This window comes from Numenius arquata, chromosome 3, assembly GCF_964106895.1.
Source record: "Numenius arquata chromosome 3, bNumArq3.hap1.1, whole genome shotgun sequence".
NCBI lineage: Eukaryota > Metazoa > Chordata > Aves > Charadriiformes > Scolopacidae > Numenius > Numenius arquata.
In genome coordinates this window covers 25,042,258-25,069,271 of record NC_133578.1, presented here as the reverse complement: position 1 = coordinate 25,069,271, position 27,014 = coordinate 25,042,258, and the positions used below count along the sequence as shown (strand labels likewise).

The 27,014-nt window shown below is 36.6% G+C and overlaps 1 protein-coding gene across 2 annotated transcripts in view; it reads left to right on the top strand.

The window, feature by feature from the left end:
* LNPK (lunapark, ER junction formation factor) overlaps positions 1-19,387 on the top strand; it is a 38,950-nt gene extending 19,563 nt beyond the window's left edge. For both annotated transcript variants that reach the window (XM_074145216.1, XM_074145215.1), the window contains exons 8-12: positions 4,180-4,389; positions 9,558-9,663; positions 10,362-10,432; positions 11,564-11,734; positions 18,417-19,387. In XM_074145216.1, coding sequence (XP_074001317.1) covers positions 4,180-4,389; positions 9,558-9,663; positions 10,362-10,432; positions 11,564-11,734; positions 18,417-18,607 — 749 coding nt within the window. In that variant the 3' untranslated portion in view covers positions 18,608-19,387. The remainder of the gene's footprint in view (positions 1-4,179; positions 4,390-9,557; positions 9,664-10,361; positions 10,433-11,563; positions 11,735-18,416) is intronic.
* Positions 19,388-27,014: the final 7,627 nt, after the last annotated feature.

The following is a 27,014-nucleotide window of genomic DNA, read 5'->3' as shown; positions in this document are numbered from 1 at the left end:
ATTTAGGGTTTTTTATTTAGGGCTAACTGTAAATGGTTCTCATGGATGGGGTGGAGGGCATCTTTCAGTTTAGTTTCGCTTGAGAAGTATGTAAGTGCTGCTTTCTGATGACTGTGGCGTGGTGTGAACCAAAGACCTCTAACTGGGGACTCCATTGTGAAAATGTAAAGTACACTTCTTATTCAAACATGAATCCACTTCTTTGGGTGCATCCGCATTAAAGTAAGTAATTTACTTTATCCTGAATAAAAGTGCAGTTTAGCCTTGGAAAGAGTTTTAGAAAATGAATTTTGTACGTTATCATGGTTTGCAGTTGGATTCGATGATCTTAAGGGTCTTTTTCAACCTAAATGATTCTATGATTCTATATAATTTTGTTCTGATAGAGCACAGATTCCTTTTTTCTCTTTTTCCAATCTGTTTTCTAACACATTGAATTTAGAATTGATGCTACTTTTTGTCCATGTAAAAGTGGATATTCAGACTATTGTATTTTGTAGACGCATTATAGCTCAGGAGGGACACTGTGTTTGGCTTCAGCTTCTGAAATTGTAGAGACTTATTTTCTAAATAACCTGTTCTTTGTATCTGTAGTAATTATTTCAGTTTCTATCTTAAAAAAAAATTAATAGCTTATTGCTGTTCACACTAAATAATACCTGCCCAAACCAGATATTAGCTTCTGTTCTGTGCAGCATATAACTTAATGTAACTAGGTGACACCTTAATGTGGTCGTGGTGTATTTTGGAATATGTGGTAGGATTATAGTGACCGGGAATATTAAAATATCTGTTATCAAGTTAACATTAAAGCTTCCTTGATCTTCTCTTTGTTCACTTTGGACACAAGCTAGCCAGGCAGCAGAACTCATTATCTTGAGCTCTGTAATTGAGTCTTTTTGAAAAGAGGGTAAGTAATGACCAATGTGTAATCAGATTGGACAATGTTGTGTATGAGGCAACTTATGAAAGGTTAGTTAGTTGGTATGTTTTTGACTTACCAGTTGAAATGGAAACTTGCACATCATTCTAATTAGTACAAAGACTTAATCAGCATTACGTAATAGCTGCCTCTCAGAAAAACAACTTGTAGTGCCCTAGTTTTCATATGTATTTAGCTCTTTATGCAGTTTTTGTGGCTTTGACGTGCACTTCTTAAATAATTTTAGTTTTAACTGATGATTCAGATGGATCTTGAGTTTGGCCTAAGAAAGCACCTGGAAATCCAGAAGGAAAGTAATTTGAAAACTTAAGTTCAATCTATACAGGAGTGTTTTGAGGGGTAGAGATAATGAACATGTAGTTATTCAGTACTTAGACTGAATGAAAAAAAAAATAGGGTAAGTATGTATTGGCAGTGGAATAAATATTTGTCAACAATATCCTGTTGTTGATACCTGCTCCCTTCATTGTGCTAATACAACTGTTAGCAGGGCTCTATTGTAAATGAGATCACTCCATGACCTGAATTAAAAATAATGCAGTAACAGATGGTTGCAAGCTGTGCCATGGGTACAGGCATTGAGAGGAAAAGGAAAATTCTTGGTTGGTCTTTGTCACTAAAACCAACAAGTTAATGTGAACTATACTTTGACCTACATTGTGCTGTACCTCTTTAAAAAATATGTATTCTTCTCTACCAAAATCAAGGAGTTTTAAAGTGAGGGAGAAATAAAATAGTTATGCTTGTAAACATGAAAGATACAGCTGTCTCACCACTGGCAATATCTTGATATTCTTTCAGATCATACTGAATCATCCCTTGCAAATAGCAGCCCTGTGAAGTAATGTGTCTGCTTATGTATTTGTATTGTTCAGTGCCAGTAACTGCAGAATTTGGACTCCAGTGTGCTTTTTAAGTTAGTTATTGGTTTTCATACAGTTGTTTTGCAGATGCACGAAAATCATTCAGGGGAGAAAAAAACCTTGGAAAATTGCAAAACTTCATTAAAACTACATCAGCAGTACCTATATATTGTGTCCCCTCTAAGTGGAGGGGGGAAAAAAACCAAAAGCCTTGTGAATAACCTGATATCATTTTGTAGAAACTAGCAACGAGTCTTGCATTGTTACCTTTGTAACAAGACTGAAAATGCTGAAGCACGTCTCTAATACTGATTGTAAAGTACTTGAGTTTGGCATCTTTGTAGGAGCAAAAATATGGGGGAGTCTCATTAAAGTAGCAGTAACTTTTTAAAAATTGAAAGCCTTTTCAAAGGAGGCTTGCCAAAAATGACCCTTCAAAAGTAACAGGCAAAAGGGGTAAAGCTGTTGCAGGTGGCATGGAAATGTCTTAAAAATAGTGTATTATGGGCTTAGAATAAACATGGTTATATCCGTGACCTATCAAAACAGATTCAGAGCCGTTAAGCAACCAAAACTGACATACTTAAACCGCATGATATAACAAGACAGCCTTCAAAATGCAGAAGTAACATCGTATGTAGAAATTAGTCATGATCTCTGACACTTTTATATGTAAAAACACAATAAAGCAGACTTTTTAATGAAAAAGAATGAAGAAAGCCTTAGCAGTGGATTAAAATGTCTTTTTATAGATACTTAAAATGATCTTGGAACAAGTCGAGTTAAGCTTCATATTTATTACTCACTTTCTTTAAAGATCTGTGGAGCTGAGAAGAGTTGGGAAATTGCATACCTTTGGAAATTGCATACCTTTAGCTTGATTTTTTTTTTTTTTTTTTGGAACTAGTACATGAGCAGACTCTGTAACATGAACTTGAACATATGGATAAATAAACTGTGGGGCAAAAGTGATATATCGTTTGTAGATGAGTCATTCCTGTTGGTCAGATGGCATGGAAAGGATGATGCAACTATTCTAATGTATTTAGACTTGAAAGGTTGCTACTAATGTCTCTCACAAAAACCTCTCAAAAAAATGTCAGTTATGAAGTTCGTCATAAATTAATTCTTCATTAAAATAAAACTTTCAACACAGGAGCAGTTTTCAAAATAGAAACAAGTCACCCAGGAAGTCTTAAAGGAATTTCTGCAACTACCTCACCAATTATTCAGGTTTCCAGATTCTTAAAGGTTTAAATAGTGAGGGGACAAACTTTACTTGCTAAAACCAAGTTAAAATACAAATCTTCATACTCATTGGGTGATGTAGCATGGAGGGTAAAGTTGTGGGAAGTAACGCAGTCATGCACATGAAGGTGTGTCAGGGGAAAACTAGTGATTTGTTCTGCTCCGTAGGAAACTGAACTAGGTGGATTTTTAATAAGACTTTGTGCAGTTGTGGTCTTCTAAATTATGGTACCTCAGGGTCTTTTATTCTTCTTGTGTATGTTAATCCTATTTATATGTACCGATAAGTAGGCAAGGACATGTGCCCATGTGTGTTGCAATTTCGTGGCACGAGGTGTTGGCAATTTTCCAGCAGAACTTTTATGTTTGACCTAGTACTCTAGTGATAGCAACTCTTTCTTAGCTAGTGTAAGCTGATGTCACACTCCCCGTCTCCTCCAGCCTGTACAGAAGCTTAACGTGGTAGTGTTGTACTTCCGAGGACAGGGATCGTTCCTTCAGACTTCAGCACAGCCATCTCCCCATGGCTGGTCGCCAGTGGACCTGTAAACTGCCTGCTAAAGATATAATATCTTCCAGCCTGACACGCAAAGTCAGCAGATAAAATCTCTCTAATCTTGAAACTCGAGGAGATTAAAGTCCATTTCTAATGTTAAATTCCATTTGTTGTGAAGGAAGACAAGCCATCTTGTTCAAACTAATGTGAATGCTAGACACTAACTATGTAGGGTATGATTGTCTTACATTGTAGGCATTCTTGGGGTGTACCTTTTAGAGACTAAGCTGTCACTGTTAACCACATTTAGTGAATCTAGCTGTTCATATCTCTAACATTCTGCCTTAGATAACAGAATCGTCAGGTATGTATCTGCTAATTTTCTTCTAGAAGAATTTTACCCGAGGTATTTAACAGTTTATAGTTATTGCTATTAAACCCCACACAGAATACTGCATTTTATTTCTATGGCACGGTCAGCCAGGCAGCTAGTGATCTTTAGTTAGAGACCTTTCTGGTTTTGTTTGACTCTCTAATTTGCTGATTGGAATAATGATATGAATGTACTCTTAGTAGTCTCTTGCTTATAATGTTAGATGTTAAATTCAGTATGCACATGTTCTTCTCAGAAATTCGTCAGAGGACCACAGCTCAAAGAAATGCTTCTACACCCCCACCTGCAACTCCTAAACAAGGCTCTCCAAAATCGGTGGTTCCAGCATCTCCTAATCTGCAGAGAGACACATCAGCTCTGAGTGGACCCCCAGAAAGAACTGCTGTGCCATCCTTGCAGTCACCAAGACGCCCTGGATCCCCTGCTACTTCAGTGCCTGGAATGGGTAAACAGAGCACTTAATGTTATTTACAGTTTATATTGTTTTCTCTGGTTACCAATAAAATAGGCCATTTTCAGACGGTATGGAAATGGCATTTCATTTGGAAATAGCAGAGCAGTTATCTGATTAAGCAGGAGTTCCATATTCAATTAGCCATAACTCTTTACAGCTGGCACCTTTTGATGCTGAAACCTATTGCCTGAGCTCATTTAACTGTTATGGCTTCTTTGTTTAAATGGCAATAAAACTTTGCAGTATTCTGTAGTCAACAATATAGCATACCTTTTTATGTTCTTAGTTTAGAAGAGCTCTACACTTATATAAATCAGGTACAGGGGAGAACACTTTCAGAATACATTCATGTTTCTCACTAAACCCTGCACATATTTTTTTTAACATGCATCTTGACATTTATTTAAATTTTTACTCTAGGAGGTACAGTTGTGCAATCTATAGTCATAGATTAAAGTGTAAAATACCAAATGCACCAGAAAAGCCATCTATGTGGTAGCTGAATTCTTCTAAAATTGCATTGTTATTTTGGTACAGGAGTCGAAAGTTTAGCAACAGATTGAAATCTGGTAGAAGTGAGTGCTCCTTAGAAATTGGTTTCATATCCTGAAATTTTTTTCCCTTGATTTCTGGCTTGGTGTTCAGATGAGTTGGATGTTATTAAATAGAATATGAACTAAATTCTTTAGGAGGAATAGCAAAACTTAAGAGCTTTGGGGGGGAGCCGCTCGTTCTCATTCTCCTCGTGGATGGTAAACCTGTGTATGGGTTAGTGCCAGGCCTCTTGTTTGTTGCAGGATGTATGGCAAATTGGATCACAAGGCAAGAAAGGAGATGAAATGCTGTCTTGAAAATAGAAGGGATGCAACTTGCCAAGAATCCTCTGGGCATCACTGTAGTGTGGAGTAGTTCTTTTGGTCTTTATACAGTGATCAAAAAGACTTTTCTCTGCCCTGTGTTACTTATTTTTAACTTTGTTACTTAACTCTTATAAACTGTATGCACCTGATTACAAACTTTCATGGTACAGTCTAAAAGTAGGACTATACATAATACACTGACATCCAGTCTCTTAATGAACGGTCTTGGGCAGCTGAACGTTAAAATGCCTGGCTGTATTGTTTAGTGTAGTGGTCATGAAAAGTCGTGATCTCTCACTTCTCTGCAGAGTTCATTAAGCCATTTTTTTGTTATTAATGGTTTACCTGTATTATGAAACTGCTAAATTTGTTTTTATCACTGAACTGCAAAGACAAGCCATTAGTAAGTCTTGATTATCTTGAAGGACCAGAAATTAGCTCCTTGCACCAGGAAATTGGTCATTTGGTTACAAACCAAGTTTATGGAAATCTGCTTACTGAAAATTCCGTAATGAGTTTAAAATTCATGCTCCTTTTGTCAAAGAAGCTGGCTATATAATAAAATAGTATCAGCTATATAGTAGTCTTATTCTTAGAGGAAGATTTGGGCACACCGAATAAGCTGGATGAAATTCAGCCTTTACTGCAGAAATGGTTTAGAGGAAGAAAGAAAAAAAAAAAAATGAATGGGCTTGCTTGAAAGGACAGTTGCCAAGCCTGATAATTAAAATATTTAATGTAATTTTTGTGATAATGTTTTATAGGCACATATATTTTTTTATTTTGCTAATAACGGTATTTTGACCAAATGTGCTATTTTGTTGTAGGTAGCAATGGAAGCCATTGCAATTGTCAGTTAATGTGGAAGCCCTGATTTCTCTTGAGTTTCCCCAAACCTCCCAGGCATATAAAATCTCAGTCATGTAGCTGTAGTGAAAAGTATGTAAATTCAGTATTTATAAGAGTAATATCATTGCATCTAAGTTTTATGCCTGGCTTGCAACAAATATGAATAGCCTTAATTGTATCTACTTTAGAGAAGATTAATATTTCATTTTCGTTATATTTTGTAGAGGAGAATCAATTTAACATGTATTACCACAGAGCTCCCATATGTTTGAAAATTAATAACCAGCAGGTAGTTGAGAGTTTGCCAAGCTTTGCAGAAATGACCAGTCTTTCTACAATGATTGCTTTTGATGTTTATATTAATTACTGGTGTCCATAACAGCATGAGAACTAAGATGGTTGGGTTGAGTTATTAGTAGGCGAGTAATTGAAGTTGTTCTTAGACCGTGTTGTGATGTTTCATTCTAGGTAACTTTATTTAATTTTTGCCTTGTTCATTAACTTCTAGAAACTTTTAGTATATTGGTGATATACAGGTCATATGAAAATTTGATCTTTTGAATACAGGGCTAAATACATGTTTGAATGTTAGCCAGGTATTCACAAAATTATTCTAGAGTTTGAATTTTATTGCAGATTATATCAGTGCTTCAGATCTTTACTTCACACCTACGTTGGACATTGTCCATTCACTTTTTTAATGGATGTATTTGGTCTTTCAGGTTTTTGTGAAGGTTTAGGAAGTGTATTTTACCTCAATTCTTCTGTTGACTTTTTCAGAATCTATAAAATGAAGCATTAGGTCCAGTTTATGTTGGATTGAATTGTTTTCTGCCTTGCTAGTGTGAGAGTTTTTAGTGTGGGTTCCTGCTTGTTGACAGAATACAGGGATAGCTTGGGAATGCATTCACTGATTGGTATCTCCTGAATTCAGTTCTCCTGTTGGTGAAAATGAGGGTTACTTTAAAAACATTTGTGTTGAGTGTGAAACTTTTTTTTGTGCTTGTTGAAGGGTTGTGAATTGCAGTATTTTCTGATCAACTCTATTGTGCTTGTAAAGATTAGGTCAGTCCATTTAGGTCAATTATCCAGTATTGATGAGAGGTGTTTTGAAAGGCTGTGCTGTTAGAAATATTGCAACCTTAATGGCAAGATTAGTTTCATTGCGTGTAGTGCTTTGAGAGCACACAGCTGAAAATGTTTGATTCCTACAATGTTTCTGATGATTGCTGTAGAGGATGGAGGCGAGTTGTATGTGGCATTCATCTTGAGGTTTACCACAATGTAGCACGTTCTGCCATAAGTTACTTTTTCCTTTGTTGCTCTAATCTGTGAAAGTTAAAAGGTAGAAGGCTCGAGATGTTAATTGCTGGCTGTTAAATTAAACGCTGTATTTAAATTTAAAGCCCATCTTGGATTAGTTTATCAAATACTAAGACTTGCTGTGTTGTCTTTGCCTGCGTATACTCTATTTAAGAGGTAAATGTTACTTCTGTTCATATGTTTATGAAAGAGTATCAGTTATGTTGGAAGAGAATCAGTTATGTTGACTTCGTGCATTTCCTGGTGCTGTTCCCAGCTAAGGCACAGCAAGAAAGCTAACGCTATCTTCTGAGAAGCCTGAAGTCCACTGTTGTTGTTTCCCCCTCTTCCATGGTATCTTGCAAGTAAATGTCCTTCTGCATTAGTTCAACTTGCTAACAAACTCTTTGTTGTTTTTTATTTGGAATTTTTAAAAATCCTTTTTGTATCTTCAGGCAGTGGGTTTAGTTTGGTTTACCCTTTAGCTTTCTTTTTTGTTTATTAGGCATTTATGGAGGATTCTGTGAAACGTATCTTCCCAAGAAAAATACCAGACACATACAGCAAATTGAAAAGAGAATTGAAGGCTGAATCTGGGTTCACTAAAAGCCTGCCTTTTAAGCCATGCCCTCTGTCTATCTGTGTTTACTGGCTATAGCGAGAACAGTTACAAGCCAGAACTTTTCACTGAGGAAACACTAGTCGCTTTTTGTGCCTTGAGAATTTTACTTCTAAGAACTAAGTATACTTAGTTTTAACATGGCTTCAGACTACCATATGTTCACCTCAGTACAAAACCTGCTAATATCAGTTGAATTTTTTTCCGTCTGACCTTAACCATCTTGAGCTTGAAAAAGACTTTTGTGTTGTTACAAGTAATGTTGTCATTAGGTTAAACTGAGTCTTTCAGGTTTCATAACTGTCTTCAGGCAGCTGTAAGCCAATCTTTGTCCCAGTTTCAGAGTTCTGAAAGGGGCTGGTTTGTTGTCCTACTCAAACATCCTTTTTTGTGGCCTTTGAATATAATTCATAGAGGTCTTACAGAAATACATTCTAAGTCTTTCCCCCCCAGGTGCTCAATTAATTATTTTGCATTCAAGACTATCTGTCTAGTATCTGTTTGAAAGTACTGTCACTTAATACCTACTGTGCTTGTGTAAAATGTCTCTTGCCCAGGAGCACGGCTTTGGGAAGAAATTTCAGATACTTAGTTGTATTAATGGCCACATCTGAATGACTCAGACTTAGTTTCTTACCAAATCATGTTTTGCTCATTATGCCTAGCATCTTCTGTTTTAAGGCCAGAAAGGAAGGTAGAAATAAGAACTCAAAGTTACATAAAGGGAAATTGGCAGCTTGCAGTGGTCTTGTACAATAGACCAGAAGTCTTAAAACTTTGTGGAAAGACAAGTTTGTGGCACTGCTCTACTTTAACTGCCATATGTAAACAGAGGTGAAAAAGGTGGTACCAACTATTGCTGTTACCTGTTCTTAATGGAATTTTAGCCCGATAGTAGTTTGTTAAACACATGGGATATGAAGAATGATATCTTAATAGTGGCCTTCTGGCCTCCTTGTGCACAAATCTGAACTATCCAACTTTCAATTAAACATGGGATTGACAAGTGCCAAAGGGCTAGACAGGCTTAATGTGTAGACTGAATGCACTCTGAAGGCATGCTTATGTGGTGTACTAATTACACAGGAACCAGTGGGTACTTCTTCAGTAACATCTTTAGTTGTTCTGCTCTTTCAATTTATTTTACCGGATTCATTGGTGTAAACTTGAAGTGTTGAATATGCAGAGTTGAAAGTATATGAAGATAACTCAAGGAGTTTTTCTTTGCTTAAAAAGCCTCTATGAGTAATCATTAAATACTGCTGATGCCTTAATTTCTTTAGAAGTTATAAATCTAATTATGTATCCAAAGTGTAAAAGTAGAGTGATTTAAGCTTATAAACTGAAAGAGCAGAAGAGGAACTTTTGTGGGTTTAAAAGTCTTGCAGCTTTCCTAGTGGACTAAGAAATATGGCCGTGTATATTAAGTAGGTGCAATTATTTTACTACGCTAGCACACGCAGTGAAATATCACGTTATATATAATAATATAACTGAAAATAATTTTGACATAACTCATGTCTTTCTAGGTCTTCATCCTCCAGGCCCTCCTTTAGCAAGACCTATTCTTCCTCGAGAAAGAGGAGTTGTAGATAGAGTTATTGAATATTTGGTTGGCGATGGTCCTCAAAACAGGTAAAATGTTGCTAAAGGAAATACCTAAACACTTAAGAGATAGGAAGCCAGACATGTCAAGTTTAAAAGAATTGCAAATTAATTTGTCTGAAACTTTTGTAATTAAATGGCCCATTTTCAGGTGCTCTTTCAGGTGCTTCACCTGAAATTATGTAAGAAAAATGGTAATATTTTGACAAAATTAGCCTTTGCTTTGGGTTTTATTAGTCATGTGATACAAAGAGGAAAAATCCTTTGCTCAAGTGGGTGAATAAATTATATTTTGAAATTAAAAAAAGTGATTATCTAAGTGATTATCTTAGCATTTCAGTTTTATTACCATTATAGTGCTTTCAGATTGCCTTCAGAACTGTTCAGATGTGTAAGAACTTCCATGTTAACAGTGGTCACTTTTCATATTGACTGTATTCTAATGAAAGAAACTTAATTTGGATGTTATTTTCTGACAATGATATTAAAAATGTGTTGAGCCATGAAGATTAAATTGTAGCTAAGAATATTTCATTGGTTTTAAACACATGTTAAAAACTATTATTTAATAGACATTTAGTTTGCATTAAAGGGTGATAATTTCACTGTGGAAGTTACCTTTTAAGAGTAAATATCAAAGCTATTAGTCAATATCTAGGGTAAAATGCATATCACTTCAGTGTGTTATTACTTAAAGGTATGTAATTATATATTACTCATTTTTCTAGGTACGCCCTTATATGTCAGCAATGCTTTTCTCACAATGGTATGGCTTTGAAGGAGGAGTTTGAATACATAGGTAAGAGCTAATCTGTGGTAGACTCTAGTAGTTGGCTTATGTTTCTTAACTAACATGCATCATACTTCATTTTGGTTGCAGTTAAGTACTTAACTTACACTGTGAAATGCCACTTCATACGGGAACAGTTTTATGGTAACTTACTACTCTGTATCGTAAGATTCACTTCAAGACTTAGAGAAGTACTTTATTGCAACCTTCAGGCCAAGGATTTTATGTGTAGAAAACTATTCAGTAGAAAAAAGCCTCCTCCGATACATCCCTGAGAATCGCTACTGGCTATGAATGGTTCTCAGAAGGGCTTTATATTGAGAAACTGTCTGACATTGAAGTGTGCCTCTTTTACCAGAACTTAAACAAAATTTTACTTTGGCAAGAAGATCTTGGGGAGGTATCGGAAAAGGAGTGGGAACAAGCCCTAGGGGGCTATATGTGAATTTATGGCTGACAATAACTTAAGACAGACACAGCTCTTTATTGAACACAGATGTTTTATTTTGCCTCCTTTCTACCACAAGTGTAAGCCTGATGCTTAAGAAATGAGGGAATCTTAGACAAATCTGTTTAATTTTGTTTTGCTTAATTTTATGAGTAAATGTACAGCATTGTAAGAATAAGCTTGAACTTCTTCAGAACAAAACTGCCTTTTCTTAATTAAGCACCACTGGAGCACAATGCTCCTCAAAAAGCAATGTGAGATATACCTTGCAGAACCCATAGCATCCCTTTATTCAAACAATGTGGAAAGTGGCATCCTAAGGGGGGGAGGAAATCATCTGCCAACTTGATCTTTATAGGAAAGAACACAAGAACAACATGTGGCAACATCTTGTGGTACTGAATTGAATTATTTTGTTCATTGTGGTCAGATCTTCCACAGTGGTGGCCAGTACTCACAAGTGCAGCAGAGCTGAAAGCAAACGTGTTTTTTAAGAAGCAAACATAGGCTGAAGTTAAAAATGGAGCTATAGGAACAGCTTGTTTAAGTTTGTTGGAGGTACTCTAAGGTACTAATAGCCACTTATTTAATTCTGTTTTTTAATATTTTAGACAGTCAGAATGTGGTGTAGGAATAAAGGCGAAATGTGAAATTAATTAGTGAGGTTACTTACTGGGTGCGCTTTTGTGTAGCATTTAGGTGTGCCTACTGCTTTTTCCTGAATCCTGCAAGAAAAACTAGACCTCAGGCTCCACGACTTCCAGAATTCAGTTTTGAAAAAAGGCAATCTCCAGAATTGCGATCCCAAACTGAGCCTCTAGAACCTAGAGAGAGAAAACCACAGGAGACTCAACTGACAGAAGGTATGTGCTAATCTTATGAAATCTGCTCTTTTCTGTAATGTCGAATGAAATCCCTCCCCATCATCTGGCTCTCTGTCTAGATGAGTTTTTTGGTAAGAATAAGAACAACTGAAGAACTCAAACACTGGAACAGGTTTCCTAGAGAAGTGATCGATGCCCCAGGCCTGTCAGTGTTTAAGAGGCTTTTAGATAGTGCCCTTAACATGCTTTAACTTTAGGTCAGTCATGAATTGGTCAGGCAGCTGGACTAGATGATTGTTTTAAGTCCCTTCCAACTGAAATAGTCTGTTCTATTCTATTGTAACTTCATAGTGGGTGCAGTTTATATTTGTTTTCAGTTCTCCTTGTCCCTGCCTCTGGCTTAGCTTGTTGATACTATTGTCTTCTGTCCTGAACACTAAAATTTCTTCATGTGAGACAATATGTCTTATGTAAATGATGGCATAACAAAATTTTTCACTCTGTTACTGATAAACAGATAGAAACACAGCACTATAAATTACAGAAATTGTTAAGAAGGGAATATGTGCTGAAGTGGTTAACTTTCACTGTGTTCAGCAGGTCATTTGATTGAGGTGTGTTGGAATTTCTGCCTTTGTTCCTCTTGCTGTTTTCCTCAGGGCAGGAAAATCTAGTAAAACTGCCCTGTTTAAAATCAGGGAGTTCAAAGACAAATTGTCAATTTTAATTTAACGTAGTTCCTTTTGAGACATTTTATAGTCTGCAGATACAGTAGGCGTCTGGTGTACAGCCAACAGGAAGATGCAGTGTTTTAAGAGACTCCAGAAATTAGAGTTTCAAGCCAGAGAATCTCCAGTTAGATGTTCTATTGAGTACTTGATGGGATTTTACATTAGATTAAACAGGGATCATGGGGGGAAGCTATCAGCTAGTGTACAGCCCCAAGATTCAGGCTAGAAACATGTCAACTGTGGGAAAGTATCAGTGTCACAGAGTGTTTCTGCTTGATTACCTTTAGCAAGGAGTACAAAATAGCATTGTCCTTTACTTTCTGGCATGAGAAGGCTGCATGAGACTGGTAGGAAAGTCATATCTAGCTGTAGCCATCTCTGGGTGTGGTTTGGTGTGGGAGTGTTATAGGGAAAACTCGGTTTCTTTTCCTGTGCCATAGTCTGCTCTTGCTTCATTAAAAGGATTATTACTTGCATGAAAGTAAGACTGAAGTCAGATGCATGAAGCTAAGACAATGCAAATGTCAGCTTTGCCCTCAAATGATCTAATCATCTTTTCAGTGACTGGAGGATAGGTAAAAATCAGTTACAGGAAGACATAATTTGTTACTGGGGTGTTCAAAACTCTTCTTAGTTTCCTCTGAGTCAAATGGTGAAGCCCTTAAAGATGAATATTCAGCTCTTGGAGGGGTATGCCTCGAGCGCTTCTGAGTATTATCCAGAACCGCAGGTTCGTTTTGGGAGAGTGAGGTGCTAATTAAGCTTAATTAACCTGGTATTATCATTGAAAGAAATGCTTATCAAACTATGCCTTTAATGGGTCTGAGCTACTGAGTCAGTTTACAGATGTTGAAAAAATGTAAAACCTTAAGAATTAGTGTTATATTTTTGTTATGCATTTGAGATGTAGGATTTTGAAAGCGGAATTTTACCAAGTATTCCATGATAAAAATAGGATGGTTTCATAGCAGTAAATGTGATTTTACCAATTTGCCTTTAATACTGAAAATGACCTGTTAGTTGTTGGTGGTGTCTTGTATTAATGTGCTGCTTTGTTTAAAAGCAATGACAAAGGAAACCACTGGAGTTTGTCCTCTAGTTCTCTTTTCCTGCTAGGAAGTATATAGTGAATTTTTTCATAAAAGGCACAGAAATAAGTAACTGGTACATTGACTTTTGGGTTTATCTATCTTAAATATCTGTTGTTTTCTAAATATTTCATCTCCAAGATAATATAAGCAATTCTTTTTTGATAATTAGTAAGCAGCTAGAAATAGAGCATGTGCTAATATTTTATATAACTAATATCTCAGAAATGTCGTCTTGATGTAGAAGAGGCCAGGCCTACCCTATCTGTTTGTCACTGTGCATTAACTGCCTGCGACTTGCCACAAAGTAATCTCTTATGAATGAGAAAATACCATTTTCAGTAAATCACTTTTTCCATCAGAATCCTAATTGGAAACATAACTGCTTACAGGCAGTCAGGCTTTATTAATAAATTAACTTATTCCTTGATTGTAAGTTTAAGCTATGAAGCTATCATTGAGGTATAGCTCTGGGGAAGGCTTTTCTTCAGCATGGTAATATAGCTGCTGTCATAGCAAGAATAGAGAATATCTTCACTTACAGATGTAGACAAACATTAACATCAGGAAACCAACTTCACCACAATGTTGACAGCACAGGGAGATCCAGCTCTTATCTGTAACTCATTTAAACTGTAGCTGTATAGCTTGAAGAAACTGCAAGCTAATGTGATGCAGAAGTGCTATAAATATTTTTTACCAGTCAGCTACTTTTACTAATGAGTAGAGCATGAAGCTGAGTCTTTTTTCAGTTGTGTGCTCATGCAGTGACAAGCATGTTACATGCGACTCCTGTGGATAAGAGATCTGAAGAACAGTTATGGGGAGTGCTGTTGACACTGAACCTTGGATTTTTAATTCTCTGGAAATATGGAGTCATCAGCTGTCAATCTGATGCAGATTACTGGCACAAACGTCATGCTTCCCTGTTCAGCAGAGTAACTTGGGAAATTTTAGTACTAGAATGAAGCAATATACTTCAGTTCTCTTCTTACCTTTTTCTTAAATGGCTTGATCTTGATTTTTTTCATCAAAGGCTAGTCTGTTCTCTTGTGTACTTAAAAAAAAAATAAAATAAAATTAACGTTTGGATCATACCGAAAAAGCCATCAGGAACCACTCTTATCCTCTTGATTAATTTGGCCTTGTCTATATTTGGTATTGTTATGCTGCGTTCTTGATTCAGGTTTAGCATTTGGCAAACTTTCAAAGGTTTAAACAAAATTTGACTGCTTCAGTGTTTTGTGGTGAATATCTGGTGCTGATGTTCAGAGGTCTTCATTAGATGCCTTTGAACTTCAGATTTTGCCATGCTGGTCAGCAATTCATGGAGACAACTTCCTGTGTCTCCAAGACTTTTATGACATTCCTTGACCATCTTGATGAAATATTTTATGACAAGTTAATGCTCTGTCACTTTTAAGGATTTTTGGAATACAGCAACTGCTGGTATGTTTGCAAAGGACTTCCATTTAAAAGGTAGATGCAGAAACTTGATTTGTTGTTCAACAGAAGGATTCACGATAATGCTATCCTCCGGAAATAAAGCTGCTTCAAGTGTGTGCTTATTTATGAGTTCTACCAGAAGTAGAGCTTGGCTTTGGGCAAATGTTATAGATGGAGCAGAAACTTGATCTAGGAATAAAACTGGCTGAAGGCAAAGGACTAAGAAATAAGCTTGAGTATTTGTTCTGGTCAGAATAGTCTAAGTGTAGGAATTTTTTTTAAAAAAAAAAAAGAAAAAAGAAGCAACCAAACCAAAAAACCTGGACTAGAGGCATGTTCTGTTTCAGAGATTTGGCTTGCCTTTTTACCAAATATGCCCCACTTCCATAGGACAGCAGGAGCCTGCTATATTTTTGTAAGCTGTTCTTTCTTTGCAAAGATGTGAGTTTGTCTGCTGTGCTTTTCCCTTAGTTCAGCTAATATGGCTAGAATTCAATAATTTCTCAAGCAAACATGGGTCAACTTACCTTGAGTTTAATCTCTCGTAAACAAGTTTTTTATTTAAAAATGTATTATGTTTCCAGTCTACCACAACTCAGTTGGTGCTTGCTAGGATGTCAGGGGTACAGGGAATCAAATGCTGTGCTGTTATCGGGCTTCTTTTTCAAAGGCTTCACAAAAGCCATGAACACAGACTACTGTGAAGCATGTTTCTTAAAGATACTTGAGACACATGGCACTAAAGTCTGCCTTAATGGGGAGCTGCAGTAGTAAAGAAAACTTGTCCCAAAGGTCTTGAAAGTACAAGTAAAGTAGCTATATTTTAGTGCAATTTTACCGTTTTTTGATGAATTTCTGCATAACAGACACATATCTTCCACTTAATTTAATAGTGATGCAGTATTGTGACTTCAGTGGTTATGCAGCGAAATATTTTCTGCAACAAGAAGATGGGTAGCTGACCACTTACAATGTAGATGTGCTTTCTAAGTACTAAGCATTAAGCAGGAGTGTTGGGGGGAGGGAAGGAATTGCTGTAGGCCAGAGCAGGTTCTTTAAAGTTGTGTTGATAAAGCTCTTAAATTTGCCTCAGGCCAACACAGGGCTGTTTGCTGTTGAGATCATGCCTGTGTAGCTACATTCAATCATGGATTAATCATCAAGGACACTAATTTACTTTTGTCATCTTTTTAAGTCTATGTTCAGAGCTTTCTGTTGTTGTAGCTACTGCTCTTACAATAATTTAAATCATGCAATGCTGAAATCAAGTTGTCTTTAGGCAAGTTTTCCATGAATTGGTGTATTTAAAATGGGATCACTGTATATGTTTAATGAAGGTTGGTTCATGTTTATAGTTGGAGTTAGTAGCATCCCTTACTATGCTTCCCCTGACTACTCATTTAAAGGACCTACTCTTTATAAGTTCATTATAACTTTGTCAGACTTAATTATTAGAGCAAAATTTACCATGTAAGTTTGTTTGTTTTAACTTCATATTCTGGAGAGTTTCAAGAGTTTCACCAAGTTTAATCAAGAGCACGTGAAGGGAGAAGTCATGTAACACCTGACAATTTTTTCTTAGAGAAGCAGTGTCTTCATACCTTTTAGTAGAATGTGCACTTCATCAGGTTTTCTCCTTTTAATTAGAAGCTTCTGCTTGCTTTTACTAGTGGCTGATTGTCCCTGGGGCTGTCCTCAAACACTTCTTAAATGCTTGGCATCCTCCTGATCGGACTGAGTGAAGTTTCTTTACCTCAATTAGAAAAAGAACAAGTTCCTTCTGCAGAGTGCTAAGCATCATTCAGTTGAGAACTGCAGAACTGAAACTATAAGTAACTAATAGTTGGGCTATGCTACAGATGAGTTGAGGGCATGGAGTTGTCTCTTTCTCACATTCTGTGCTTTCTTTGGCTCGAGCATGAACAGCAGCAATAAAGAAGGAATGTAACTCAAGTGTGGAGGGACTGTAGCAGAAAAGGCATAAACTTATTCATAGAATTTGAAGCTAAAGAAAAAATGCAGAGATGAGAGACAGAAAACTGACAGTTGGGAGATAAAGATTGAGCACAGGCTGGGATGGGATCAAGATGGAAATTGAAGAGCAAGAAGGGAGAGTGGGATAGTCTGGAAAGAAACTGGGAACATTAATTTGTGTGGGCAGAAATAGGAGGATTGACCATCTGACAGATGGTCCCAGAGAAATTTTGGAAAAAGAAGCCAGTGCAGGTGTTAGAGGCACAGCCTGTAATTGAGAAAGCAAGGAAGGAAGCTGAATCAGGAGGTAAGTCAGCTGCAAACTTGCTAAGATGGAAAATCAAGTCAGAAGAAGGAATGGAGAAGCTGGGCTGCACCGAGCAGTCTGAAGTGGAGCCTGGAACTAGCTAGATGGAGCTGTGTGTGGGAAGAGAGGTCTCAAGTTCTTGGTGATAGATGGCAGTTGTACCAGGTCTGCTGGACAAGGGTGTGCAGCAGCTACTCTTACCAGGTGTGACCTGAGAAGCCAGAGCAATGGCTCTGAAACTTACAGTCCTGTTTGAGTTGTGTGAGTTTCAGCCTGAAGCAGTCTGATTGCTTTCAGACACCCAGTGTTTTGATAAATATGAAATTACAAACATTTGATAAGATTAACATTTTTGAGCTGTAACTTTGCATCAGTTTTGCAAACTTTGCCTTCACAGTGTGTTAATACTTTATAGTATTGACTAATACTAGTCAATAAGCTGCCACCAGTAGTCTCATTCTACAGTACCTTTGTCATTTAAGTGCAACACTTTGTGTCCAGTTTTTCATTGCTTATGCTTGATTCAAAATGTGACTGTCTTAGTTCTCATACGCTACTGAAATCCTGTTGTGAAGCTAGAATTTACTACTTTAGAGGTAGTATTTCTTATAAATATTTTTGACTGGTCTTCAAAATATGCCTATTATCAAAGAAACTCCCATTCCACACTGAGAGTAAAGATACTCATGTGTATCCTTCCTACACTTCCTGTGGGAAGATTGAAAGCAAGCAGTTATTTTCATTGGCTGTTTTGAGGTGTTGAGAACTAAATTAGAATAACCTTTTTTTTCTGATTTCCACCAATACAATGGAAGTAAAACTTCCATTAACAAGCACAAAGAAGCAGAGTTACCATCATGTCTTATTTCTGACACTCTCACATTACTGAACAAACTTGGATTCTGTTGAGGGCGAACATATACAAATAATACTTAATATTTTCATAGTGGAACCTCAAGTCTTTTCATAGTATTTTCTTTTTTTTAAATTTTGCAGGTTTTACCCGTGACCCTCTTGTTAGAAAAATAATATAGTTTTTAGCAGTTGAGAACTTCATGCTGTGACTAGTCAAAACCTGTGTGCGATTCCAAAATGTTATTTTTCTTGCCTTTTAAGAATATTAGCTACCTTTTAATTTCTGGAAATGGTTATTTCATAATTTTTTCTTTTCACAGAATCTGAAGAAGACATGGCCCAAATTGTTGAGACAAATGAGACAGATGATAAAGCACCAAGTCCTGAGCAGCTAAATGATAAGCTAGCTGAAGAAGTCGAAGAGGCAGAAAACATTTCAACAACTGAAGACTCTATCTCAGAGTCTATTTCAGCTGAACCAAGTGAAGAATCTTTAATGAAAGCAGAATAAAGTACTTCAAGTGCCTACTGTAGCTAGTTTTTAGCTTTGTTCATGCCTGTTGTTACTATTCAGGTGAGCTGTTTTTAATGGTACCACTTAAAAATCTCGCTTGAGCTTAAACTGCCTCAACTGCCACAGTATGTCAAAGCTATGTGTAAAAGTGGGTATTGTACATTAAGCATGTGTCTTTAAATAAGTTAACACACAGAATGTATAGTTGGTTGAAGTCTAACAATTGTAGCCATAGTTCAGTTTGCATATTTAAAAACTTAAGTATAAGCTTTGCTAAGGGTGACCTATAATTTGACATCTCTTGAGCTGTCACACATAAGAGCAATTACTGGCAGCAACAGACCTAGTAAGTTTGGTCTAGTGAACTGAAGATACTTTTTAATGCTTCCCTGTTAAAATGAATTAAGTACATCTTAAATACACAGATGTTTACAAGCTAAAGTGTCATCCGACATTTGACTTAAGCGTATGGAAGTGTCATTACAGTGTTGTTAATGTTATTCATTGTCTAACTTTTTGACAGAATTCAGTTAAATGGCACTCAGATAAATGGCATCTCCTTTGGTATTTGCATTGCAGATGAACCAGAGGCACATACATACAGAACTGTTTTGTGTTTACATAAAATATAGAAAGTCTCTGCACTTGATTGTACTTGAATACAAAGCACTATTTATACCTGTACAATAATGACAAGATAAAGTGAATTTTGTGCCTTTGTGTATTTTGTTAAAGGAAAATAAAGACATCTAGCAGCAATCCTTGCTCTGTGATTCCTAAAACTGAAGTGAATTTCTGCTCTGCTGTATGCAGCTATTCTACAGTTACTTTGTGGAAGTTCAGAAGGAATATGACAACTTAAAAAGGAGCATGTCTATATGCAGCTAAGGTGGCTTTGACAGAATTGAGGTAGATCCCTGATCAGTAGGGGAAGCGCATGTGCGTTTGCCAAAAGACTTTCCTAACTGTGCCTAAAGTCTGTCAATACTATTTATTGTTAAAATTGCAATGAATACTTGCTGCTGAATTACTAAACTGTACTTTTTTTTAATTGTATACCTTTTCAAGCTAGGGACACTTGTTATACGTTTCCTGTTAAATATAACAGTTGGGAACCTGGAATAGAATTTTTCTGGTGCCTGGAGGTGAGGTACCTAAATCAATTGGATTTTTTTAGAAATACATGCTGATCATGTGTAACTTGGTTGACTTAATAGTAGTTCTGATAAAACTTTTATCGTGTGTGATGTTCTCTGTGTACCTCACTATAGCGAGGGAAGGAGAAACTTCAAAACCACTTTTTTATCCATCATTTTGTTCCCAAAGTGAACTGGTTTTACAGTGTAAAGGTGGCAAAAAGCTAAATCTTAGTAACTCAAACGCCCTCCACAAGAAAGCCATGTTTCTAAATACGGCCTTGGTATACATGCCTTTATATGAGACATAATTATTATGTGAATAGCAATGATTAATTTTGCAAATATAGGCTTTATTATCTAATTCTTTGGTGTTAGTTTAGAAGTTCAACCCTTACATCAGCCAATCAAGTTTGGTCTGTATTTAGATAAATGAGGAATTTTTTTTTTCTGGTTCATTAACTAAATTGCAATTCATATTTTAATTGATAGTCTTAATAGGCAGAATGTAGGCATATGATTAAAGGAGTGCTTGTAGGTGTTTGGCTATATTTATATAAATAAATAGTAAAAACAAGTAACTATCTTCTGTGTGACTATCTTAGTTGGGAATACAAAGAAAACAGTCCCTTTTCAAAACATGTCTTACGGTACAAGAAAAGTACAGGGTACCAAGTGATAGGAGAATGCATTCTTTAATATTTTAAGAGAATATATTTTATATTCCAGAACTTCTTTAAAATAGAAATAGTTTTGCCTATTTGCCTAAAGGTGACAAAGCTTACTCATTATTTTGTAAGACTTTCAGATGTTAATCTCTGTATTGCATTTTTTACCTCACTAATGTATTTATTTAAAGGCGGATTTCTTTGGAGAAAAAAATATTACAGAGTACTTCAGTAATTCAGCACAGTAAGTTGTTTGATGTATTTACATTATAAGCACTAAAACTAACTAAAATTTGATGTTATGATCCCTCATACAGGGTATGAATGCATGAATTACTGTCACTTCAGAAGTTAAGATTACTCGAGTCCCATGTGTTATTTCCCTTTAAAAATTTGTGTCTTAAGTGTCAGGCATTTTGTGGAGTAATTCTAGGTCCTTCCCATGATGAGCAACTATTGAGCTGTAATACATATTGTATCTTGAATTGACTAAGAAAAGATCAACAGATTATTTGAGCTATATATTAGTCTTTCATTAGCCTGGAAGATGTCTATTTTCAGATGTCCTGCTTTTGTCAAGGAAACTGATGGTTGTTGGGAATCTGAATTTTTTTTTTTTTTTGAAAAAGGAGGCTCAGTAACTGGTGTGGGGTGGAGGGACAGGAAAGTGTTACTTCTCCCAGCATTCTTAAATGTGACATTAGCAACTTGCCACAGGAATGATTGATACTTTCTGTTTAATATGTCACTGAAGGATCAAGTAGAGACAGTCAACCCGATGTGAAAACAGATACTTATTAAAATGTGAAAACCTAGCTTTATGAGACCTAAGACTACCTAGAGTTTTTGAGGGGAAGAGAAAGTGAGTTTTAAGCACATAATAGAGTTTTCATGGAAGACTTTCATACTACAAAGAAGTGTCCAAGTAGTAGTACCCCTTAATTACTTCAGAAGGCTTCAAAAAGATGTTAAGGATGTAATGGTATTTTGGTAGAGAGAGATCTATTTTTAAATTTCTCATTTTTCAGGGTTTTAAAGCAGCTATAGTAAATGAGGATAGAGGGTTAATTAATCTGTAAGTGAATTCAGGCTCAGGGAGATACTTACGATAGTACGATAGTAATATACTCGGGCTTTCCTCAATTTATGGTAAGCATTCACATGTTACTCCTGCCAAGTACGTGTGTCCCAGTCCTGATATGAATGTGAGAAGCTGTTTCTGCAGCAGTTGCTTCTTGGCTTCTGTCTGCTGCAAGTGTGGCAATCGTAAAAGAAGCCTGTCCAACAGGAATTGAACTGAAATCCAAAAATACCTGTCAGTGAACAGCAGTAGCCACACTTAGTCACGTCTTTAACACCAAATTTGGTAGGAGTATGTAGACCAAAGAGGTACAGCAGTTGTCAGTCTGCAATTGAATTAAATGTCCTCATCTTTTGAGTCAGTGATATGAAAGAAAGTAGGGGGAAAAAAAAAAAGTGCTATGGTTCCATGTTTTATTATCTTCTGACTTCCTAGTATGTACTTGAATCTTAATTTTTTCAAAAGTACTTAAAAGCCTGGGTCCTGTGAAAATCTCACACCTGAGAGATGTTATACAAGTCCCCTTTTTTCCTGTGGTCTGGATGAAAAGCAAAATTGAGTGGGGTACTAAAGTAATACTTGGAAAGCTTATTGGTGTTGTGTTTTTATTGCCTCTGAAATATTGTGAGTAATTGCAGAGATCCTTTTATTCAAAAGTGGTTTATATATTAGGAAGGAATTATCTGGGCTATGTACAATCTGGCATGAAAGACAAATGAGTGCTCTAGTTCAGAATAAATTGGAATGAGTCAGTTGGTCAAATTTAAGTTTTACTGAGAAGCCTGCAGAACAGGGAAGTAAGAGTGTTACTTCAAATTCTAATACTTATTCGAAAGGAGAACACAATTGATTACCCTTGGACATTTTGAGAGAAATAGATCATTTAGTGGAATCTCGGTATGAAGATAGTTTGTCTGAAGAAAGCTGTTCAGCCTGCATGCAGGAAAAGCAGAAGCTGACAAGGAAGGGCAAACGAAGATGATGCAGAAACTGGTCTAGAGGTTATCAAAAGCACGTAACTAGGGGCGTGTATGGTTGCCTTGAAGTCAAGAACAAGAAGGTTGAACCCCATGTGGTGCATGAGTAGAAGCCAGTGGAGGGATTTAAATAAAAAAAATGACAGACTGAAACAGACTGGTGGGAGTAGGGGGGAGGGAGAGTGATTTTTGTCAGTCAGAACAAGGTCTTAATCAAGAGATAAAGAAGGTAAGAGCTTGAAAAGATTTTTCAGATAATGTCGTGGGGTTTGGCCATTGCTATATGGCAGTATCTACCCCAGGTTAATATCATGTTCTTATGTCAGAAATAATAAGGATGTATTTGACAACCATATTGAAGAAACTTGTTTTCTTTTTAGAATTGATTCCAGAATAAGCGCATGACAATAACTTGGTAGAATAAGACTTTTGCTATTACTAGAGATGGTGGTAGCCAAGTTGCTCTTATCCTTTTTATTGAAACATTAAAATGTAAAAATTTTTCTCCTTCTAGGATTAGTGAAACTGTAGCAGTAATTATAGGCTAAGAGAAATGCTTCTCTGGTGCATGGTTCTGAACTTAGCAATGTTTGTGCACTTGTGGATCTGTGCTGATGGACAAGGGAGTAGGCTAGAGGAAACTTCATTATTCGGTAGTGAAGTCTGCTGTTAAGAAATTCAGAAGTCTTAATCTTCATAAAGTCAGTACAAGAGTACTGGATGTAAAGGAAGTTCTAAATAAGCTGCTTCTGGAGTGAGGTTTTGTTAGGTCTTCCACAATGAGGAAGACTGTCCATGGGGTAAGGAATGCCTTCTCTGTGAATGTTCCCCTAGAACAACAGCCTTGAAGATTCATTTTGCATCTTTGTTGGCAAATAGTCATTTGACCAGTTCACTGAGTGTTCTTAAGCAAAATCTTTAGGCCCTCATTTCCTTCCATGTCTTGGAGATGGATTGGTTTTTTTGCCTCATGTCTCAAAGGTGTTCTTTCCTGTCCAGTCACGACTGGACATGCTACTAACAAAAGTTAGTACCTTGCATCTCAGCATCTCATGTTTCAATTACTTTATTGAATTGATGAATGCAAACCTGTCCGGATTTTTGGTGTAGTGAGCCTTTGAAGTTTCACATATGTTTGTAGTGTATAGGAGACTGTATAGAAGACACATCCCTAATACAAACTAATTTTAAAAAAAAGGCTACAAATAATCAAGTGCATAAACAGTAGGAGGAAACTATGTTTTCCATGAATAAATTCAGACTGGAGGTTTGAAATTTCTTATTAACTTGGACAAATAGTCTTGCAGGAGGCATTAGGTTTTAAAATGGAGTTTGAAAATGAGAGGGCAATAGGAGATTACTCTGTGACCAATGGATTCTTTCTAGTGGTCTGCAGCTTTCCTCTTTTTGCTTAAGAAAGTATTAAACGACTGGATCTGTGTGATAGTTTATGGAAGAGATTTTTGGCTGTTGTCAGAAAGTTTTGATTCACTGAAAGGAAAGTGTTTGTGAAACTTAATCACTGATCTGTGGCAGCACTCCTCTTCCAGCGTGTGGTCTTTAAGTGGAGTTCACAGGTCTCAAGTTTGTGGAGGGTGAAGAAGGTGAGGAATTACGATGAACTCTTCTGATGCTAATGTTCCTATGTGGCTGATTGGCACAGGGCTGTTGGCTTCCAGGTCTTGATGCCTAGTAACGCACCACAGCTTCTGTCAGAGGACAAACGATAAACTTCCATAAGAAGTGTGCCATACTTGAGATTGTATCTGGAAGTCTGAAATTAAGTGTGATTTATGCTCTGGCTTCTGGCTCTCTGGAGGAAAAGGGTGGCATCCCGAGTAGGTGGGAATTTCTTAGCGCTTGGTCTTTACTGCGTATTTGTTTACACAACAAATGGAATAAGTTACAGTAGTGTTTAACAATAGGAACTGCTGCCCTCAGCATTAAAAAAAAAAAAATAAATTGAGTTGTCTCTTAAGATCCTGAGCCTCAAGGAATTTGACTTCTCTCCACCATTGCTTTTGATTTGTGAACCTCTCTGGGGTCCTGTCAGGTCACATTCAATCTTTTCTCTGCAAGAATAAGACCTAGAGAGGTATGTGATAGGCAGGATAGAGAGAAGGGTTTTAAAATGAAACATATTGATTATACAATCATTTGCTCCCAAACCATGGGGTTTTGAGATTAAAGCAAACACTTCTAAGATTCTTGATAGATTATCTAAGTTGGCAACAGTGCAAAAGCTAAAGCACTGAATCATAATATAACCCTTTCAAGGTTGCATAAAATCAATTTGATCATGACTTCATTTTTGCATAGAAGGGAGGGAGGGTCCTGACCGATTCTCATAACACTAGTTATTCCTCACTGTAGTCGCTGTGGGAAGAAACCTACTTCAGGACTGCTTCTGTACGTACCTAGTGCTGCGCTGCTGGGATCCTCAGTGAACAGTTACTAATGCTTTTCAGGAGGGCTTCATAAACCTTTGCCACTGTGAAATCATGTATTCTCCTTTTATTGTGTGACAGGAATAATTTGCAAAAGGGAGATTGCAACTGCCAGAGAGAAATACATGCAGCAAAATCCTGAAATAATCAGATATAGGAGAAAACAAGGGGTGCAAATACTGGAGATCTGGCAATTTTGGTTGTTCAATTTGTAAATTCAAATTCATCTCTAAATTTGTAACTTATATTGAAATAATAATACTTTCTCTCTTTCTCTCTCCACTTTGCTGCCTAAATGAAAATAGAGATGCTGGATTTGTAGAAAACTCAAGCAACAAAGACCTTCCAGCTCTCCTGAAATGGTCTGCTCTCTAATTCCTTGCATCGCCTCAAGGAGTTCTACTCAGTTGATGAAACTTAATTTTTGACTTGTTCAGCACACAAAGAAAAACGTTTTGCAAAAACACCAAGAAAATTCATTTTAAGAAAACTATTTTAAATGCAGTTTTAGAAGAAATCTGAGAGTTATTTCTTAAGCAATGTTTGTACTTCTATCTTGTATTTTTTGTATATTGAGCTTGTATATTTTGTATATTGTTATTTAAACAGGAGATCCTGTATATTTATAGCGTAAATTCTGATTGTTGTAATAGGTTTGTTGTTGCTGTAGTAGCTTTGTTGTTGCTATAGTAAAGGATATGTGTGTTTATGTACTATAAATAATACCTTTAATTAGAGGTATCATTTTAATCCTAGCTGTGGCCTTGACCAGTAGTTACATCACCTGCAGTTGAAATTCCATTAAAATCAATGGGAAAGACATTAATTAGTGTGAATTCTTAGGGTCTGATAGACTTCATGAAATGTCTGTCTTAGCTTTTCTGCTTGTAAACAAGAAAATACTAAAACTTGTGCTCCCCTTTTTAAATTTGGTATTTTAAAGCAAATTTTAAAGAGTGTGAAATTAAGTGATCTAGCTTATTTGAATATATGCTGCTTTTGCTGTGTATTCTGATTCTGGCCCTGATTCTGAAAAAGCTATTGAAGATTCATCTGATCAGGATTACAATGATGGCTGGGGTAAAAGTTGCTCTTTTTGCATAGGTTGCTCTTTGCATAGTAGTGATTTATAGTTTTAAGGTGATAATTCTTTTTAGTAGTTCATTCTGTGCTGGCTGTACTCAATCGACTTGGATTTCATAGATTTTTTGTTTGTTTTGTTTTCTTAAAGGCCCTCATATGTTAACAAAACAAGGATGAGGATGCCTCAGCCCCCCAGTTGGACTGGCATATGTAGGAAAAGAAAGTTGTTCAAGGTTGAGTAGGTTCTGATAAGACCCATTTATCTGTGCTAGAACCAATTGTGAGAACTCATGGCACGAAGAGCCAGCTGCCCACCCTCAAAGGTCAGGCTGGCACACGACTGCAAAATTCTGTGTGCAGTGAAGTACAGGCATGGAAAACCTGCCTTGACTCAGTATTAAAAAAAAAAAAAAAAAAAAAGTAAAAAATTGTGTGGCAACTTCAGAGGGGACTGTGGAGTTGTGAAGATGCTGATTTTGGCCTGTGCTTCCGTAGACACATACGTTTCAGGGTGGGTATTACAGGTTTTATTGTATCTAAATGGTGATTTATGTCCTTATTCCTGCATTATTGTCCACAAGGTACTGCCCTGTGTCACAGGCCTGTATTACCTAATTTTTTCAGACTGTTTCATTTTCATTAGTACAGCTGCTTTAGCTTGTGATCAGTGTACTGCACCTCATTGATAATCTAAGAGAGTATTAGATGCACAGAAGTGACACCTAACCCTGTCAGTCTGGCTTGATTGACCCCTCAGCTTCCGAAACATGGGTTCATTTTTTTTAAAACCCAAGTTAGCCCGACATCCATTTTCACACACATTCTGGGCAGTTTAAAGGTTGGTCGGAATCGAATATTGCTCTTTCAAATTTGATAATGTATGAGTACAGAACTGTGACCTTTGATACATAGTAATACATCAACATGACACCAGCAGTAAGTGCAGCAATTACCTTTACTACACTTGAGATTGGTGTTTTAGTTTCATCTTGTAAGCAATTATTTCAGGAAA